General features: G+C 32.9%; 1 protein-coding gene across 1 annotated transcript; it reads right to left on the bottom strand.

Moving 5' to 3' along the window:
- Positions 1-2,254: 2,254 nt before the first annotated feature.
- Positions 2,255-14,450, bottom strand: LOC105794981 (myosin-1). The gene is given in 24 exon segments (XM_052628602.1): positions 2,255-3,054; positions 3,483-3,550; positions 3,963-4,109; positions 4,207-4,336; positions 5,245-5,380; positions 5,517-5,722; positions 6,707-6,913; positions 7,089-7,247; positions 7,912-7,989; positions 8,828-8,917; positions 9,021-9,173; positions 10,018-10,136; positions 10,805-10,943; positions 11,047-11,150; positions 11,502-11,586; positions 11,679-11,692; positions 11,818-11,881; positions 12,012-12,177; positions 12,812-12,839; positions 12,943-13,093; positions 13,188-13,331; positions 13,414-13,515; positions 13,621-13,938; positions 13,940-14,450. Coding segments are annotated over 24 exon segments (3,531 nt in total). The 5' UTR covers positions 14,000-14,450; the 3' UTR covers positions 2,255-2,391.
- Positions 14,451-14,655: the final 205 nt, after the last annotated feature.

The raw sequence follows: 14,655 nt of genomic DNA, 5'->3' as shown, positions 1-14,655 counted from the left end.
ACGCTTTTAGCCCCTCCGCCTTTTAATGTTTTTGCAATTAAGTTTTTTTTATTTTTAAAATTTACCCCTTTAATTTATTTTCGATTTCAATTTAGTCCTATTTGAACGACGCCGTTTTAGAGGAGAAGGGAAAATTTCCTTTCCAGCCCCTCTATGATTATTTGCGTGTTCAATATGGTCCTTTAGTCTGCATTTATTTGCGGATTTGCCTCAGATTTCCATCTCCAATTCAAATTAGTCCTTTTTGTTATTTTTTTTAGAGAATTAGTCAATTTCAATAATATAATTATAATTTTTATTTATTTATTTTATAACTTATATATGTAATCATTATTTTCATAATCTATATATTTATTTTATAACTTATATATGTACATATATATATACTTATATTTTTTAATACATATTATGTATTTATTTATTTATTTATATTTTTCTTTTTTTTCGTAAAGGCATTATATATATATATTTTTATAAATTTTATAATCCATATTCGTATATATAAATCCATATGTATGTCTTTTATTCTTCATAATTTCAATATATGTATTATATACACACCCTATGTATTTATTTTTATTTCATTTACTCATTTATTTATTTATGTTTTCATTTATATTTTAAAAGAATGTCTTATTTTTTTATTTTGTTCATTTACTTGATATTTCGTATGTCATTGATTATTTTTCCTTATTTGTATTAATTTCGTATTTATTGTTCATATTATTTCTACACCATTGTTGTATTCATTATCGTCATTTGTTAAAGCGGCATTTATTCATGCATCAAATGTAGCATTACACCAATTTTTTACTCGAATTCTTAAAAATAGAAAACTTCGAAAAAAATAAACCCAATACTCGTATTTAGGATCTTCGAAAGGATTGAGCCCTAACATATTAAGTTCCAATTTTCTTCGTTGAATCTAATTTTCGAGAATGCTCTTTAATCAAACAAAATAAAAGCTTATTATCGGGAATTCAACATGTCGTGTCCTAACGTATTGGATGTGACGCGTTAATTTCTCGAGATGAATATTTTTTTCCCTAAAAAATAATAAAGGAAATATTCAATGTTTAGAATTTTGAGAAATTGTGTCCTAATGTATTGGGCCGCGATTTCTTTATAAATCTTAAACAAATGAATATTCTTTTAAATTTTATTACACGAGTATTTTGGACAAACTCATTTTTAAAGAAGTAGAATATCGTGCCCTAATGCATTGGGTGTGACATTTTCTTTCTCCGAAATGAGAAAAGTCTTAATAAGTAACGCATTTTTAAAGTTTTTACTAAGAATTATATTTTTTAACTCTCAACATTAAGACACTAATTAATCAACTAGGTACCAATTTTTGGGCGTTACGAGGGTGCTAATCCTTCCTCGTACGTAACTGACTCCCGGATCCGTTTTTCTAAAACTCGTAAACCAAAGCCGTTTTTAGGTGATCCAATCACACCTCAATAACAGATTGGTGGCGACTCCCAAATTTTTTTTCATTTTTTAAATCGACAACTAATTTTTGTTTTTTTCAAAATAAAAATAGTTTCGACAGGGATAATTACAACTCATTTGTATTTTTTAAAAATAGTACAAATTATATATATATATGAACTTTGATTTTATATAATTTTATACATAAAATTTTAATTTAATCTAATTCTTATAAATTATTAGCACAATTATTGATATAATAGGCATACATAAATAATTATATTTATTCAATATAAAAATAAACTAATGTATTTATTTAAATATATATAATTAAATCAAAATTAAAATTCAAGTATACATTTGAACCACAATTAAAATTTCACATATATAATTACATCAAATTAAAATTCATATATACAAGTACACATTAAATTAAAATTCATGTATAATTTTAAAATTTATCTTTTTATTAAAAAACATTTATTTTTCAAAAAAAAATTATCTGCTGCTTTTAAAACAACTCACTAGAAAATACAGCTCTTAATTAAACTATCATTTACGGACACTTCTCATTAACAATAAAAGATAAAAATAAAACTATAGTCTTTTCTTTTTAACTTGAGAAAATGACTCAATTGTTTTACATATCTTTATTTTTAAAATTTATATTTGAAAAAAATTCATTATTCGCTTTCAGCAACAAATAAAGATCAAACTTTGTAGGCATAAAGATTACAACTTTTCGATGAAAAATAATAATATGCATATTTAAATTTTATGTATGCACTTAAATGGATGGCCTCTTTAGTAACCAAATCGCTTGTAAAAATACTCTCAATTTCTATATGAAATAATTCCTGCCAACGTATAGAATATGCAGCTAATAGCAAAACAGCGGAAGCAACTTTTGATCAACTAGAAAGAATAATAGTAAGTAGATGTGTATATATATAGTTTTTAAGTGTACCTTGTGCTGTTCCTCCTGCCCCACCACTTCTTTTTCACCCTGTCAAGTGCACCTTCTTCGTTTCCGAGTTTATTCAATACGACTTTTGTTTCTCGCAATCTCGCAGCATAATCCTTCTTCCAAGTTTCGAACATCTGCTTTAACCTTCTAAGTTCACGATCAGGGTTCAGGTTTGCTTCAACCTGACCTGATTTTACTTCCACCAAGAACTTGGCATCATCACCAAAAACTTGACTCCGCTGCTCAAATTCTTCCGCCAACCGGCTTATAACACTCAAACCTGCACTCGTCGGTCTCAACCCGTTGCTCTCAGGGCCCTTGTGATTAGTTCCTGTGTCCCAGCTATACTCTCTGTCATCGCTTGCATTATTAACAGATGCATCTGAATTTCTCTCTGTGTCATCAACTGCTAGGCTCTTCTTTGCGATAGAAAGACTGGATTGTAGAGACCTCATTTGTTTCTGCCACACTTCTTCCATGGACTTCATTTTTAGCTCATATTCAGACCAGCGGCTTTCGTATTGTTGGAGCCGTTGATGGAGGATGTCATTTTCCTCTTCTTTCTCCCTCAGAGCAGCCTCAGCTCTAAGAACTCGGCGCTGTAGTTCAGCGAGAAATGAGGCCTTGACCATCACCTCATCTGATTCATTCCCCTGTATGAACTTTTATAATCATTTAGTGTCTCAAATACAAACATTATAACTTGATACATACCTAAGCAATAGGAATAACAGAGAAAACTAAAAACTGAGTCTGCATAACAGTAAAAGAAATTCAGAAACAAAAATGGGGATCATAGGAGTGAAAGATTTGATATGCAAACTGTTTGGAAGAATATTTTTTTTATGATTCTTTTGGTTTTGCAAGATTGGACCTATATTTTTCAAGCAGGGCAACTGACTAACGAGTCTGTAACGAACTAATAATAGAAGCAGCATTTTACAAAATAAAAATGATCATTTAACATCTCCTTGAATATATTAATAAGGGAATGCTAGTTGATAAATATTAATTAAGAATTACATGAAACGTCAAACCATAAGCAAAATTTATGAGTTAAAACACAAGATGGTCATTGTACCTTAGAGGCCCCGTATTTGAGTAATCCTGTATTTCCAGAGCATCTTCTGACCAACCAACCACGAATAACTGCAGCATAGAGCACAAATAATAGTAAAATTATAAATACAGTTTTCCACGACATGATTTTGAATCATTATAGATATACAGAAGAAAATGTCCAACGTAAACCAGATTTGTCATACTTAAACCAGCCAAAACCAAATTATTAAATTCACTCAAGGAGGGCATTCGACTTGATACATATTGAAATGTTTTCCTACCATCCTTCTTAAACTCCACAGTTATATTAGAAATGCCCTTTGATGTACTGTTTTTAGCTAATTACAACGTATTTCAATATCTTTAACCTAAACAAACTGGTGGTTGAAATACATAAACATCTCTACCCTCAATATTGTCCTGACCAAGGCAACTGGAAGAGCAAGCCATGTTCTGTTTTCTGAACTCAAGTTTCAAGGGAAAAAACCTGAATACTAACCTGATTGTATCACAACAGATGCATCACTAATTTCCTTGAATGTTTTCCTGCCATTCCTGCCTTTAATCTGTTTTTGTATAGTAGTAGCAGCTCTATGTCTCTGCAGTAAGATGGCATATTCTTTCCTGGTTTTCTCTCCTCTGACAACTGTAGTAACAGATATAGAAAAATCAGGTCTTAACAGTTTCTTATTTTGCAAAAATATAGCTTCAAAACAATAAAAAGAAAAAGAATATAGCAATACATGACTGAAGGGTAGCAATTCCCCTTTGAAGCTCCTTAAAGTGGTGGCGAGCTTGATGTCCTCTGAAGCAGCTTTGAACATGTAAAATGCCATGAAGAGTGCGATTTCTTGTATCCTCAAGAGCCCCAATCTGCATTGATTATTAATATTCTATCCATTTATGAAGATCAAGAAAAGATGCATGTTGTGAGGTTTTTTGAGCTTTTTATTATCAAGAGAGACAGTAATAGCATCATACGATCTATAAAATCTCAAGAACCTCAATTGCTGAGAGTGTCCTTGTTATTAGCAATTTAAGTCAAGGTTATGAAGTAGACAGATGTTCTTACACATTCCCATTGTCAATTACTCGTATTGGTAGCAATTGTATCAAAATTCACATGGCTTTCAAATCATTCAAGGCAGAGAGTTGCAAGGATGAGAGGTTGGGTATTGAGTTTGTTTAGAGTCAAACTATGATATCAGCATAATGAAATGGAAGTATTTATATCTAGCAAAAAGTACATGTTATTGTGATGCATATAATATATAAACATATGTATATATGTTACATATTATTATAGTTAAAATGCCAAAAAGAGGTTTGTGAAAATTTTACAAGAAAATGCTTCAACTAAGAACTCAGTTCCTAGGGAAAATTTTACGTATAAGCACATTATAATTCTTATCTAAACATCAGATTTTAGTATGATGGAAAATGAAAACAATAACATTTCAAGTGGTTCGTGAAAAACCATATATCAGGTCAAGGGTGAAAGATGGTACAGGCTTTCAACAATTTTAGGCAAAGATCAACGTGTCAAGAGCACAAGACCCTAAAACTGTTTATCCATACGCTTTCTATTTAATTGGCTCATCATTATTCAACAAAAAAGGAAGTTAAACATCACCAAACTTCAACTAACATCCAACCAACATCAATCCCCTCCCCCCATTCCTAAAAGTGAGCACCGTCAAGAAAAAGAGGGAGGTGGTATTATAAAACAATAAAGAGAATAAATGACACATGATGAACCAATCATAATTCTTTTATTATACCTGCCCAGTACGGAAAAACAATTTTGTATAGCCAACTTGGTACATCTCAGGCAAAATGTTGAACTGATGAAGAATTGCAACTGAAACACTGAGCGGATCTTGCGAGGCGACATTCTCCAGTAGAAGAAAACCATACCTGAGAAAAGGTGCAAAACAAACCAAAAACACCCATGCTTAATGATTATGCACACACTGTCAAAACCGTGTAAAAATAGGAAAGAGAAGGAAAATGGTTTTCCTTTTGACAGAGAAAATTGTTTCCTACTCTTTACCTTCTGGCAAACTTCTGGTGAGACATTCGTGTGGGAAAGCCAGACCGTGATATGCGAACAACTTCTAGGACTCCACAACATCTCAGTTGCTGCAAAACGAGTCCTTGCTCGTATGATCCAGGAGACTGCAAGTTGTTAGGCTTTATACAACGTATAAAGTGTGGAGTAGTACTCTCTAGCCGTTGCATTAGTTGGAAAAGTTGACCCTGTATTATAGAAAGTACCAAAAAAGGAACAGAAGACAAATTAATGACAATCTTCAAAAATCACTTCTATTCAATCATCAATAAACATTACAAACTCTATGAGTTTTATCCCAAGGAAAATATCTAGTTTCTTTCACACTCGGGCAACCATATCCTGCATTCACACAGAGGTCAAATTACCTTTATACACAAAACAAGTAAAATGTTTGAATCAGTATTTCATCTGAGACAACAATAAGTTCACAGAAAATAATGTCATAGGAACACTACATTAGAGACAGTAATCTGAACCATAGTAGGCAACTTCCACAGCTGTTAGTCTTAAGAACATAAAGGGAAAAAATCTAATCAAACTACAGGCTTAACAAAGACACAAATTTTAAAATTATCCATGGCTTACCTCCAATGAAAAAAAATAGACCTCATACTAATAATTAAACAATCATCATTAGAAAAATCAAAAGAACATACGCCAAAAAGCAATGAAACTAGTCTTTCCCTGATTCAGAAAAATTAGAATTAAGAGAAACAATCATCATTTAGTCAAAAAGGTTGTAAATGCAGTATGGTAAAATGGATCAAGAGATTTAAAACAGAACCAGATCAACCAGATGCAAAGATCACATAGGAGATGACAGACCACCCACCCTGAATTGATCAAGACTTTCTTTCATGCAACATATAAAGTTGACATGAGAACTAAAAGAACAAAAGAAACTTCAAGCGAAAGTTAAACAATGGCCAATTTAAACTAAGAAGACATGGATGAACTTCAAATCCTGGATTGATATGCACACACAACAATGAAATCAGAACTATCTGATGCCCTCTATGAAATAGAAAGAATGAGAAAATATAAGTTATTAGCACGTGCATACTTGTGCATGTAGTTCCACAGAAGCTTCTTTCAACTATTCATACTCATTACGATTAAGTTGTTCATACTAAAGCTACAGAAAACTAGAAATTTGGAAAGAACTTCACCTTAAATTTCGTTGCAACACTTAGCTTTTGAGAATCTGCACCACCAGCTTTATGTAAAGGACCAACCACAAGCTTTTCAGATTGGTTAAGCATATTTGACGCAAATATCCGAGGAAGGTGGCATAAGCAAGAGGACAGTAGTTGAATTGAATCCAGGTGCAGTAAGTCTCTGTTTTTCTCTAAAAATCCAGTTGTGTCATAAGTAACCTGAGTTTGCGACAAAGAACTGTCAAATTGTCAGGTAGCAGAATAAATTAAAACTGAAAGTGACTTCCACCCCCAACACTTGAACAATGAAAAATTCAGAGGTGCATGAAAGCACCTTTGAAACTCAAGAAAAGAATACTGCAATGGACAGCCAATGAATTAGAAAGGTAAATACCTCTCCTGCAAAATGAGAGACAGTGAAAGCTTTTTCTCGCTCTCCTCGGAAACAAGGATTAGATTTCAGATGCTGCTTGAGCTTGTTGGCAAATGAGGAGTCAGTCCCATTTGGAAAAGTGGACTCCTCATCTAACAGAGACAATAATCCCAATGGTTTCTGCATAAAACTTAAAAAAATAAGATTTGAGGAAGTGCATTTATACATTGAAGCCATAAAGAAGAATACCAGTAATAGAATAAAGTATCAAAATTTCAGTTAAATTATTGTTGTCATTCTTGCAATTTCTACTTTCAACTCCTTCAAAGGGGGGGGGGGGAATAAATTGGAAAAAAAAAAAAGGAATTTGATATAAATAATTAGCATAGTAGGAACACATCATACAAAAGATATACATGTACATTCTTTGATTTAGTGCCATATAAATGCTAAACAAAATTAACCTGTCCAGGAAAAAGTGAATAGAAGCTTCTCCAAACCCAATACAATATGAATAATTTGTGATGGTATCAGAGAGAGAATATCTTACCATATCATGCATAACATAGAAAAGCAACTCTTGTTGAACCAAATGACAATATCCATAACAACTACTTTTTCATTTTAAAAATAGTAAGAGAACAAATTTCCCTTTTTACATAATTAACTTAAAATGTTAGGAGGTTTAGGGTTTACAGAAGGATCAGACTAACATCAAAGCAGGATAACTCTTACAGATCCTTCCAGTAACTACGTTGCACAAAAGTACTTCATCATTTCCCACACTGACCACATAGAAGGAAAACATAACATGAAGCAGAAACATTAAAACTGAACTCCTTACCTTTTCAAAAAGATTAAGACAATCTTGGTTATCATCAAAATCAACTTTTGCCCAATCGATGCCATCTTGGATATATTCCTAAAAGTAAAAAAAGGGTTTAAGAATCATTGAAAAATTCACAGGTTATCTAGACAAAGTCACATGAATTTTTAGACAACACTAACTGACCAGAGCAAAATCAAAGCAATACACATTTTTCTTTTATAAAATGATTAATTCAAGAGTTAAAACTTTTCTTGAGCATTCTTTCATTAGGCCATGATGAAGAAAGTATATGCATGCACTCACTTCAAGTGCATAACTTCAACTATGATCACTAAAGATTCAATGATTCATAACTATGGTTAAGCATCCAGCCTATAATCAATTGGCAATAGGAGGAAGATTCAACGATCCATTACTACTTCAAGCATCCAACCCCAAAACAATTGGTCATCGTGGGTTCAACTAGAATATAAGACCACAAGATATCCAAGACTTAATAGATGTAGGGTAACACCACTTAACAGTTAACACTCCCCTCACATGTAGCTGAACAAGGGTCTACACATGGACAGCCTAACATGGGGTTAGACCTGAAGAACTTACATGAAAAAAATGCAATATTTGTCTCTTTTCTTTTCTTTTTTTTTTTTTTTTTTTTTTTGTGGGGAAGGGGGGCAATAATAGACTGTCAATGACAGAGGTTTTAGCTTTTATTCTTCCTTTTTCAGAATTGGAAAACTGTAATATATCTTATTAGTTCATAGTAATTCATAATACTTCGAAGCTGCTTTTGCACATTACTTAACCGATGCAAAATGTACTAACTCAAATGTTGAAATTTATTTTCAGTCAGGTTCTATAAATGCCATGATAATTCCGTTCGATAAAATTTACTCTTAACCCAATCATATGATACAGAAAAATACAGTACCTCCTGCTCCAACTTGAATAAATGACGATTAAAATGCTGCTGTAATCTCTCATTTGCATAATTAATGCAGAACTGCTCAAAACTATTCCTCTGCAGAAACAAACCTTGTTGAATCAATAATAAATGATAATATCAATTTGGAAAGATATGGAACCACATAGAGATAGAGAGCCAAAGCATTTTTCAAACATACATCAAATGATTCAAAGCCATAAATATCAAGAATGCTGATAGATCTGCCAGTTCGCCTCTTGCCAACAGCAAGTGATTTGTTAATTTGATCTACCAGCCACTCAAACAAACAAGCATAAATTGATTTTGCCAAAGCATCTCTTGTGACAATCGCCTGAAAAGTGAAAGAGGATGTTAATCGTGAATTTCAGCGAGTCTGAAAATGAGAATATCAATCAAATTGCTTCCAACTTTAACATGTTAGACTCTAGGACAATCATCAGTCAAACAGATGTCCATAAACAAACAGAGGAGGTCAGAATCCCAAACAATCTCAACTTTTGGCACCAAATAAGAAATAGAAGCAAGCAGTTTAGAAATTTTGTGAAGCAGAAGAGTCAACTTAGGTCCTGAACCTAACAAGGAAGGTCATAATCCTGAATGTATTTAATTTTTACACCAAACAGTTTAGAAATTTAGTAAAGCTGAAGTGAAACGTATGAAACACAAGGGTAAACATAATAATAAGATCATTTAACTAATCCTTTAGAAAGGGAAGGAAGTGAGTAAAATCTTGGGCTTATAAATTTCCTACTAATTTACATAAGAATAGAAAGCAATAAAGTGAACCCAAAGATGTTATATCATCAAATTCAGTCATATTTAATTCTTCAAAACACGGGACAGCAGTGAAATCCATATTAATTTGATAATTTCCATGACCATCACATAAATTCAGAGATTCTGCTCAGATGAAGAGGAGAGGTATTGACATAAGGTAGCATAGAATGAAAACAATATTGGATCAAAGCACCTCAAGCCTTCTTCCAGCCAGCTCAAACAAATTGGTGAAGGTTTAAAGTGACACAGGAAAGGCATGAGGGAAAAAGAGGCATGTCATAGAAATTTTATCGAAACAATAAGCATTGAGAAATTCTCTACCATAAACGGCAAAGAATGCTAGCAATTTATTATGACCTACTAGACACAAAATAGTATTTCTAGAGAAGGATTCTTACCTGTGATAGCGTTAGCTTTTGGACAATATTATCATTACCGACTCTCATTTTGCGAGTTGATAACGCCAAATTAAGGTCAGCAATGTCACAGCCAATCAACTTGGCAACATTGATTAGACCTGAAAAGTAATATTATAGTCTTTAGAGAGACCAGATGAAGCTCAAGCAAAAGAAACGTGAATAAAAGAATGAAGAAGAGCATTTTTTTCAAAACAGTGACCTCATACTAAAGAATGAAATGCAAGACATCACATCAGCAGCACTAAACAGAAAGAAGAGAAAAGAAGCAAAAGCAACAACCTAATACAATGGAAAATCTAGTATACAGGACACCATATCTTGACCATAGAGCAAAGTATTGCCACAAAAAATAAAACAATAATCTGCCGGTTAAATCACTAAAACGAAAAACAGATCAAAAACACATAAGACTCTAATACCATTTTCTTAGCATCTAACCTAATATTAGTTGGCAATTAGTAAAGATCCAGAACTTATATACAAGACCACAGCAAGCTCAAATTTTAAGCATGGAGAAGAACACGACTTAATTGTCTTTAATTTGGATTTCTCCTATGTCTCCATTTCATTTTTCGTTTCCTAGTAAAGGATACTAGTACAAAGGTGAATTTGCAGAGAGGGAGTAAGGATAGGGGAAAGGCTATATGGAAATTTGTAGCATCCATTAAGATTCAAAATATATAATAACACAATAATATAACTTAAAAACATAAGGGCAGTCCATATAGTAAGTCTTCTCATAGTGGTTTTTTGGAAATTTTCTTACTTTCATCTGCCACAGCTTCAACATGGTTTTCATTATCAAGGATGGTGAATGAGACATTTCCCAGCCACAATACTGCAGCAAGCATTGCAAAAACACTCTCTTGGTCTTCTTTGCTAACATGGACAACATCCAAAGCTTCCTAAAATTAGGCATATAAAACAGTTAATCGTAATTACTTTCTTAGTTTTAAAGTATGGAATCATGACAAATAATAAATGGATGGAAGAATGACAAACAAGCACCTTAACAATGCGAAATTGTTCAGAATCATCAACTCCAGAAATAGAATAGCAATTACCCTGCTTCAAATAATTATATTCGCCCACATCCTTCAAATTTAGCTTCTCTGTAGATAAAAAGTGAATGAACAAAGGCAAAGAACATAATTTAATATGGCAAAATGATATAATAAGAAGATTATTTCAGAAAACTAACAGCCTTCAAGGGAAGACAAATATGCTAGTTATCTCAAGAATACTTTTCTACTATCACATTTAGGAGAGCCGAAACCATGACTATACATCTCCATGCCCTCATAGTGGAAAACTCTAATTTCATACTGAATATTGGAAAGCATGCTCTAACACAAGCTCAAAGATGAATGAACCATAGCCAAAAAAAAAATTGTATCCATATAGATGTTGCAAACAGGAAGTATATTAGACCACAGAAAGATAAAGATAGAAGCAATCACTACCTTTGAGAGCAGAAGGAGCACCAGCACAAAGCTGATAAAATATATGGTAAGACCTTTCTCCCTCTGCACATTGGACCACTCTAGACTGTTGACATAATACATTAAGTTAGCAACTTATACCTAGAAAAATAGTAGATAAAATGACATGTAAGAACATGGAGGCCTAATAAAAATTACCTTCTCAAGTAAAACTTCCCATTTGAAGGAGGAAACAAATTCAAACTTAATGTTAGTTACAGATTTCATGAAGGAAATATATAATATGCTCTAATAAAAGAATTTCATCTCAGGACCTCAGTAGTAAAAATGAGCTTACAAGTTTGAATCTTTGCCCCAGATATTTTTCCAGTTTCACTAAAGTGGATTTCAATCAACTTTCCCTGAGAAATAAACACCCAAATTATTCGTACTTGAAGCCCATCTCATTAAATTTCACTAACATTCTATGCACATTAGTAAAATGATAATCAAAGAAAGAGCATGAGAGATATGAAAGAACAGAGAACTTACAAATCTGCTTGAGTTGTCATTCCTTAATGTCTTTGCATTACCAAATGCTTCTAAGATAGGATTGGTCTTCAATATCTCATACTCTATTCCACTCCCACCACCAAGAGCAGCTAAATATTGCATTGCTATCTTTGCTGTCTCAGTTTTTCCTGCTCCACTCTCACCACTTCACAAGCAAATAGCAACACAAACATTAGTGCATAGACACATTAAATGAAAAAAAAAAAAATTCAATGGATTAAATCAGATATTTTAATATAAAAATAATTGAAAATGAAGAATACTTCGATGATATTTAAGGCTTTGCATTCCACATCATGTATTGACCAAACTGAATAAAGTAGCATAGCTACCAATTCAGGCACAACCTTAGATATCCTAAAAAGAGCAAGTCAAAACCCAGAGCACCTACTTAAATATTGTCCTTCAATAAGTATACTCCCCTTTTACATCTTAATATTGTCCATCCTGACTCGATAAAAGTATTTAAGTAAAGAAAGTTGACATGCATGTCCATGGTCCCAGCATCTGAGAAGCCATGAACTTAGTATTTGGTCATCTTCATCACAACAGAAAGCAGAGCTACATACAAAGCATCCTTATAGCCAAAAGAGAAACCAGTTGTTTCTATAGACAAACTATGATATTTTCATTCAAGAATCATCTTCAAATTGTGTTCTAGTTTTTCATTCTTAATATAACAAATAATAAGACATCACTATAGGATGTAGCTAATAAAAGTTGTGCAATCCATATAAAAAAATACTGTCAGAGAAGGAAAGAGGAAATAGAATACCAACCTTATAATGATAGATTGATTAACTTCATCTGCAAAAAGAAGCAATAATCATATTAAAACCATTTAACTCATGATAAGAAAAAAGTTAATAAAAGTAAAACCAGTCAAACAACTTTAAGAAACTGAAAGTACCTCGTGACATTTCCCGGATGGCTGTGTCAGCAATCGCATATACATGGGGGCTCTCAATGGATTTATTCTTGTATGCTTGAATGTAGTCATTTCCATATAAAGGAACTGCTTTAAAAGGATTGACAGCAACTAAAACCGGTCCTGCTTTTGTCTAAATTCAATATATATAGATTATAACAGCATTAGTAAAATACTTAACTTGAGTGTAGGCTCAAAACTAATAGAAAACAAGTACAAGCTCTTACATATATCATATCTTGATTGTATCTATATTGGAGATTATACAAGACTGACGGCTCATTTAAATAACTAAGTTGCATGAGATCATCCACACCATCGAGGATATCAGGATTTGCAGGTATCAGACTATCAGAATTCACCTTTAAAACCTATAATTGAGATGCAAATAAATGAATTTAGAATCCACATAATGTAAGAAGCCATACTTCTTTCTTTCTTACAACCACTTACTTTTCCTTCAGGAAATGAAATAACAGACTCAGTTCCTGAACTTGATATTATTTTCCCCAGCTCCCAATTCCCGTTTGGAAGTTGAAACCAAGACTGAACCTTCTGGAACAGCAAAGATTAATCAATTCAGTAGTTGGAATAGCAAAGGGTAGTTCCTGTTGACACCAGAAGTGCTAACATAATATCAAATCAGAAGCAAGAGGTTACCTTTTTTGGAGCATATGAAGTTATGTCACTCCACCTGCGTTCAATGTTAGACGTTGATACTGAAGGCAATGGTGCTGTTGCAGAATCCAGGTCCTCATCGGCCACAAAAGGCCTGTCCTCAACCAACATAGCATTCCCACTATACGGTGAATCCTCATTCATGTGAACAGTATCAGGTACACCATTTTCAACTGTCTCAACAACCTTGCCCCCTGTACCACCACTAAGAGGGGCACTCAAGCTGTTTACAGCATTGTTTCCTGAATTTACGTCAGCATATCCCATGGGATCAGAATTTGGAGAACCTAAGAACCTATATAATCAACAGGCAAGAATTAGAAAACCTGGCGGAAGGATGAACCCCAGTTTTCTGAGACATTTTACTCCTAGGTGTTTCGGAACCCTGAGGATTGAGGTTTGAGCTTTAACAGGATGTGTCAAATAAAAGTGTAGATAAAAAAAATGTAAACTTCTTTCAGTTTTCACCAAAGTTTCTATGTAGCTTTAATATAACTCAACTTGAAGACTTATCCAGGCAATGCTAACGGCAACATTGTTTAAGATACAGACCCAAATGCCCTTCAATCCTCCGTCAACATTAACAAGTTCAAAGAAGAAAGATGATTAAAGCCTAAACTAGCACAACTAGAACATACGATACATTAAACTGGTGGAAAACATCACAACTTCATACAAGCCTTCAGCAAATTTAAACCGATTTGATATTAACTTAAAAGTTCCTTGAAATCTTCAAGCTTCGTTTAACTTCCACTATCCTGTTTATAAAGGGAGCTTTCCACTTGGTTGCTTAGAAATACAATAATAACTTAAATAATCTAAATTATTATTTTTTTAAAATGAGCAGTTCTAAAGAATTGCTAGAATTAGATACTTTTCTTTCCATATTTCTCTATTTTCTCAGAACACAAACAAGTATCAAGCCTAAGAACCACAAAATCTTGCAAATCTGAAACGATCCAAGCAAGAAAAAAATAGCAAACCAGAAAGAGGAAAAAAGAAAAAGAAGCAGATATA

This window comes from Gossypium raimondii, chromosome 3 (assembly GCF_025698545.1).
Source record: "Gossypium raimondii isolate GPD5lz chromosome 3, ASM2569854v1, whole genome shotgun sequence".
NCBI classification, from domain to species: domain Eukaryota; kingdom Viridiplantae; phylum Streptophyta; class Magnoliopsida; order Malvales; family Malvaceae; genus Gossypium; species Gossypium raimondii.
The sequence above is the reverse complement of the archived record's forward strand: the minus strand, read 5'-3'. Positions and strand labels throughout refer to the sequence as shown.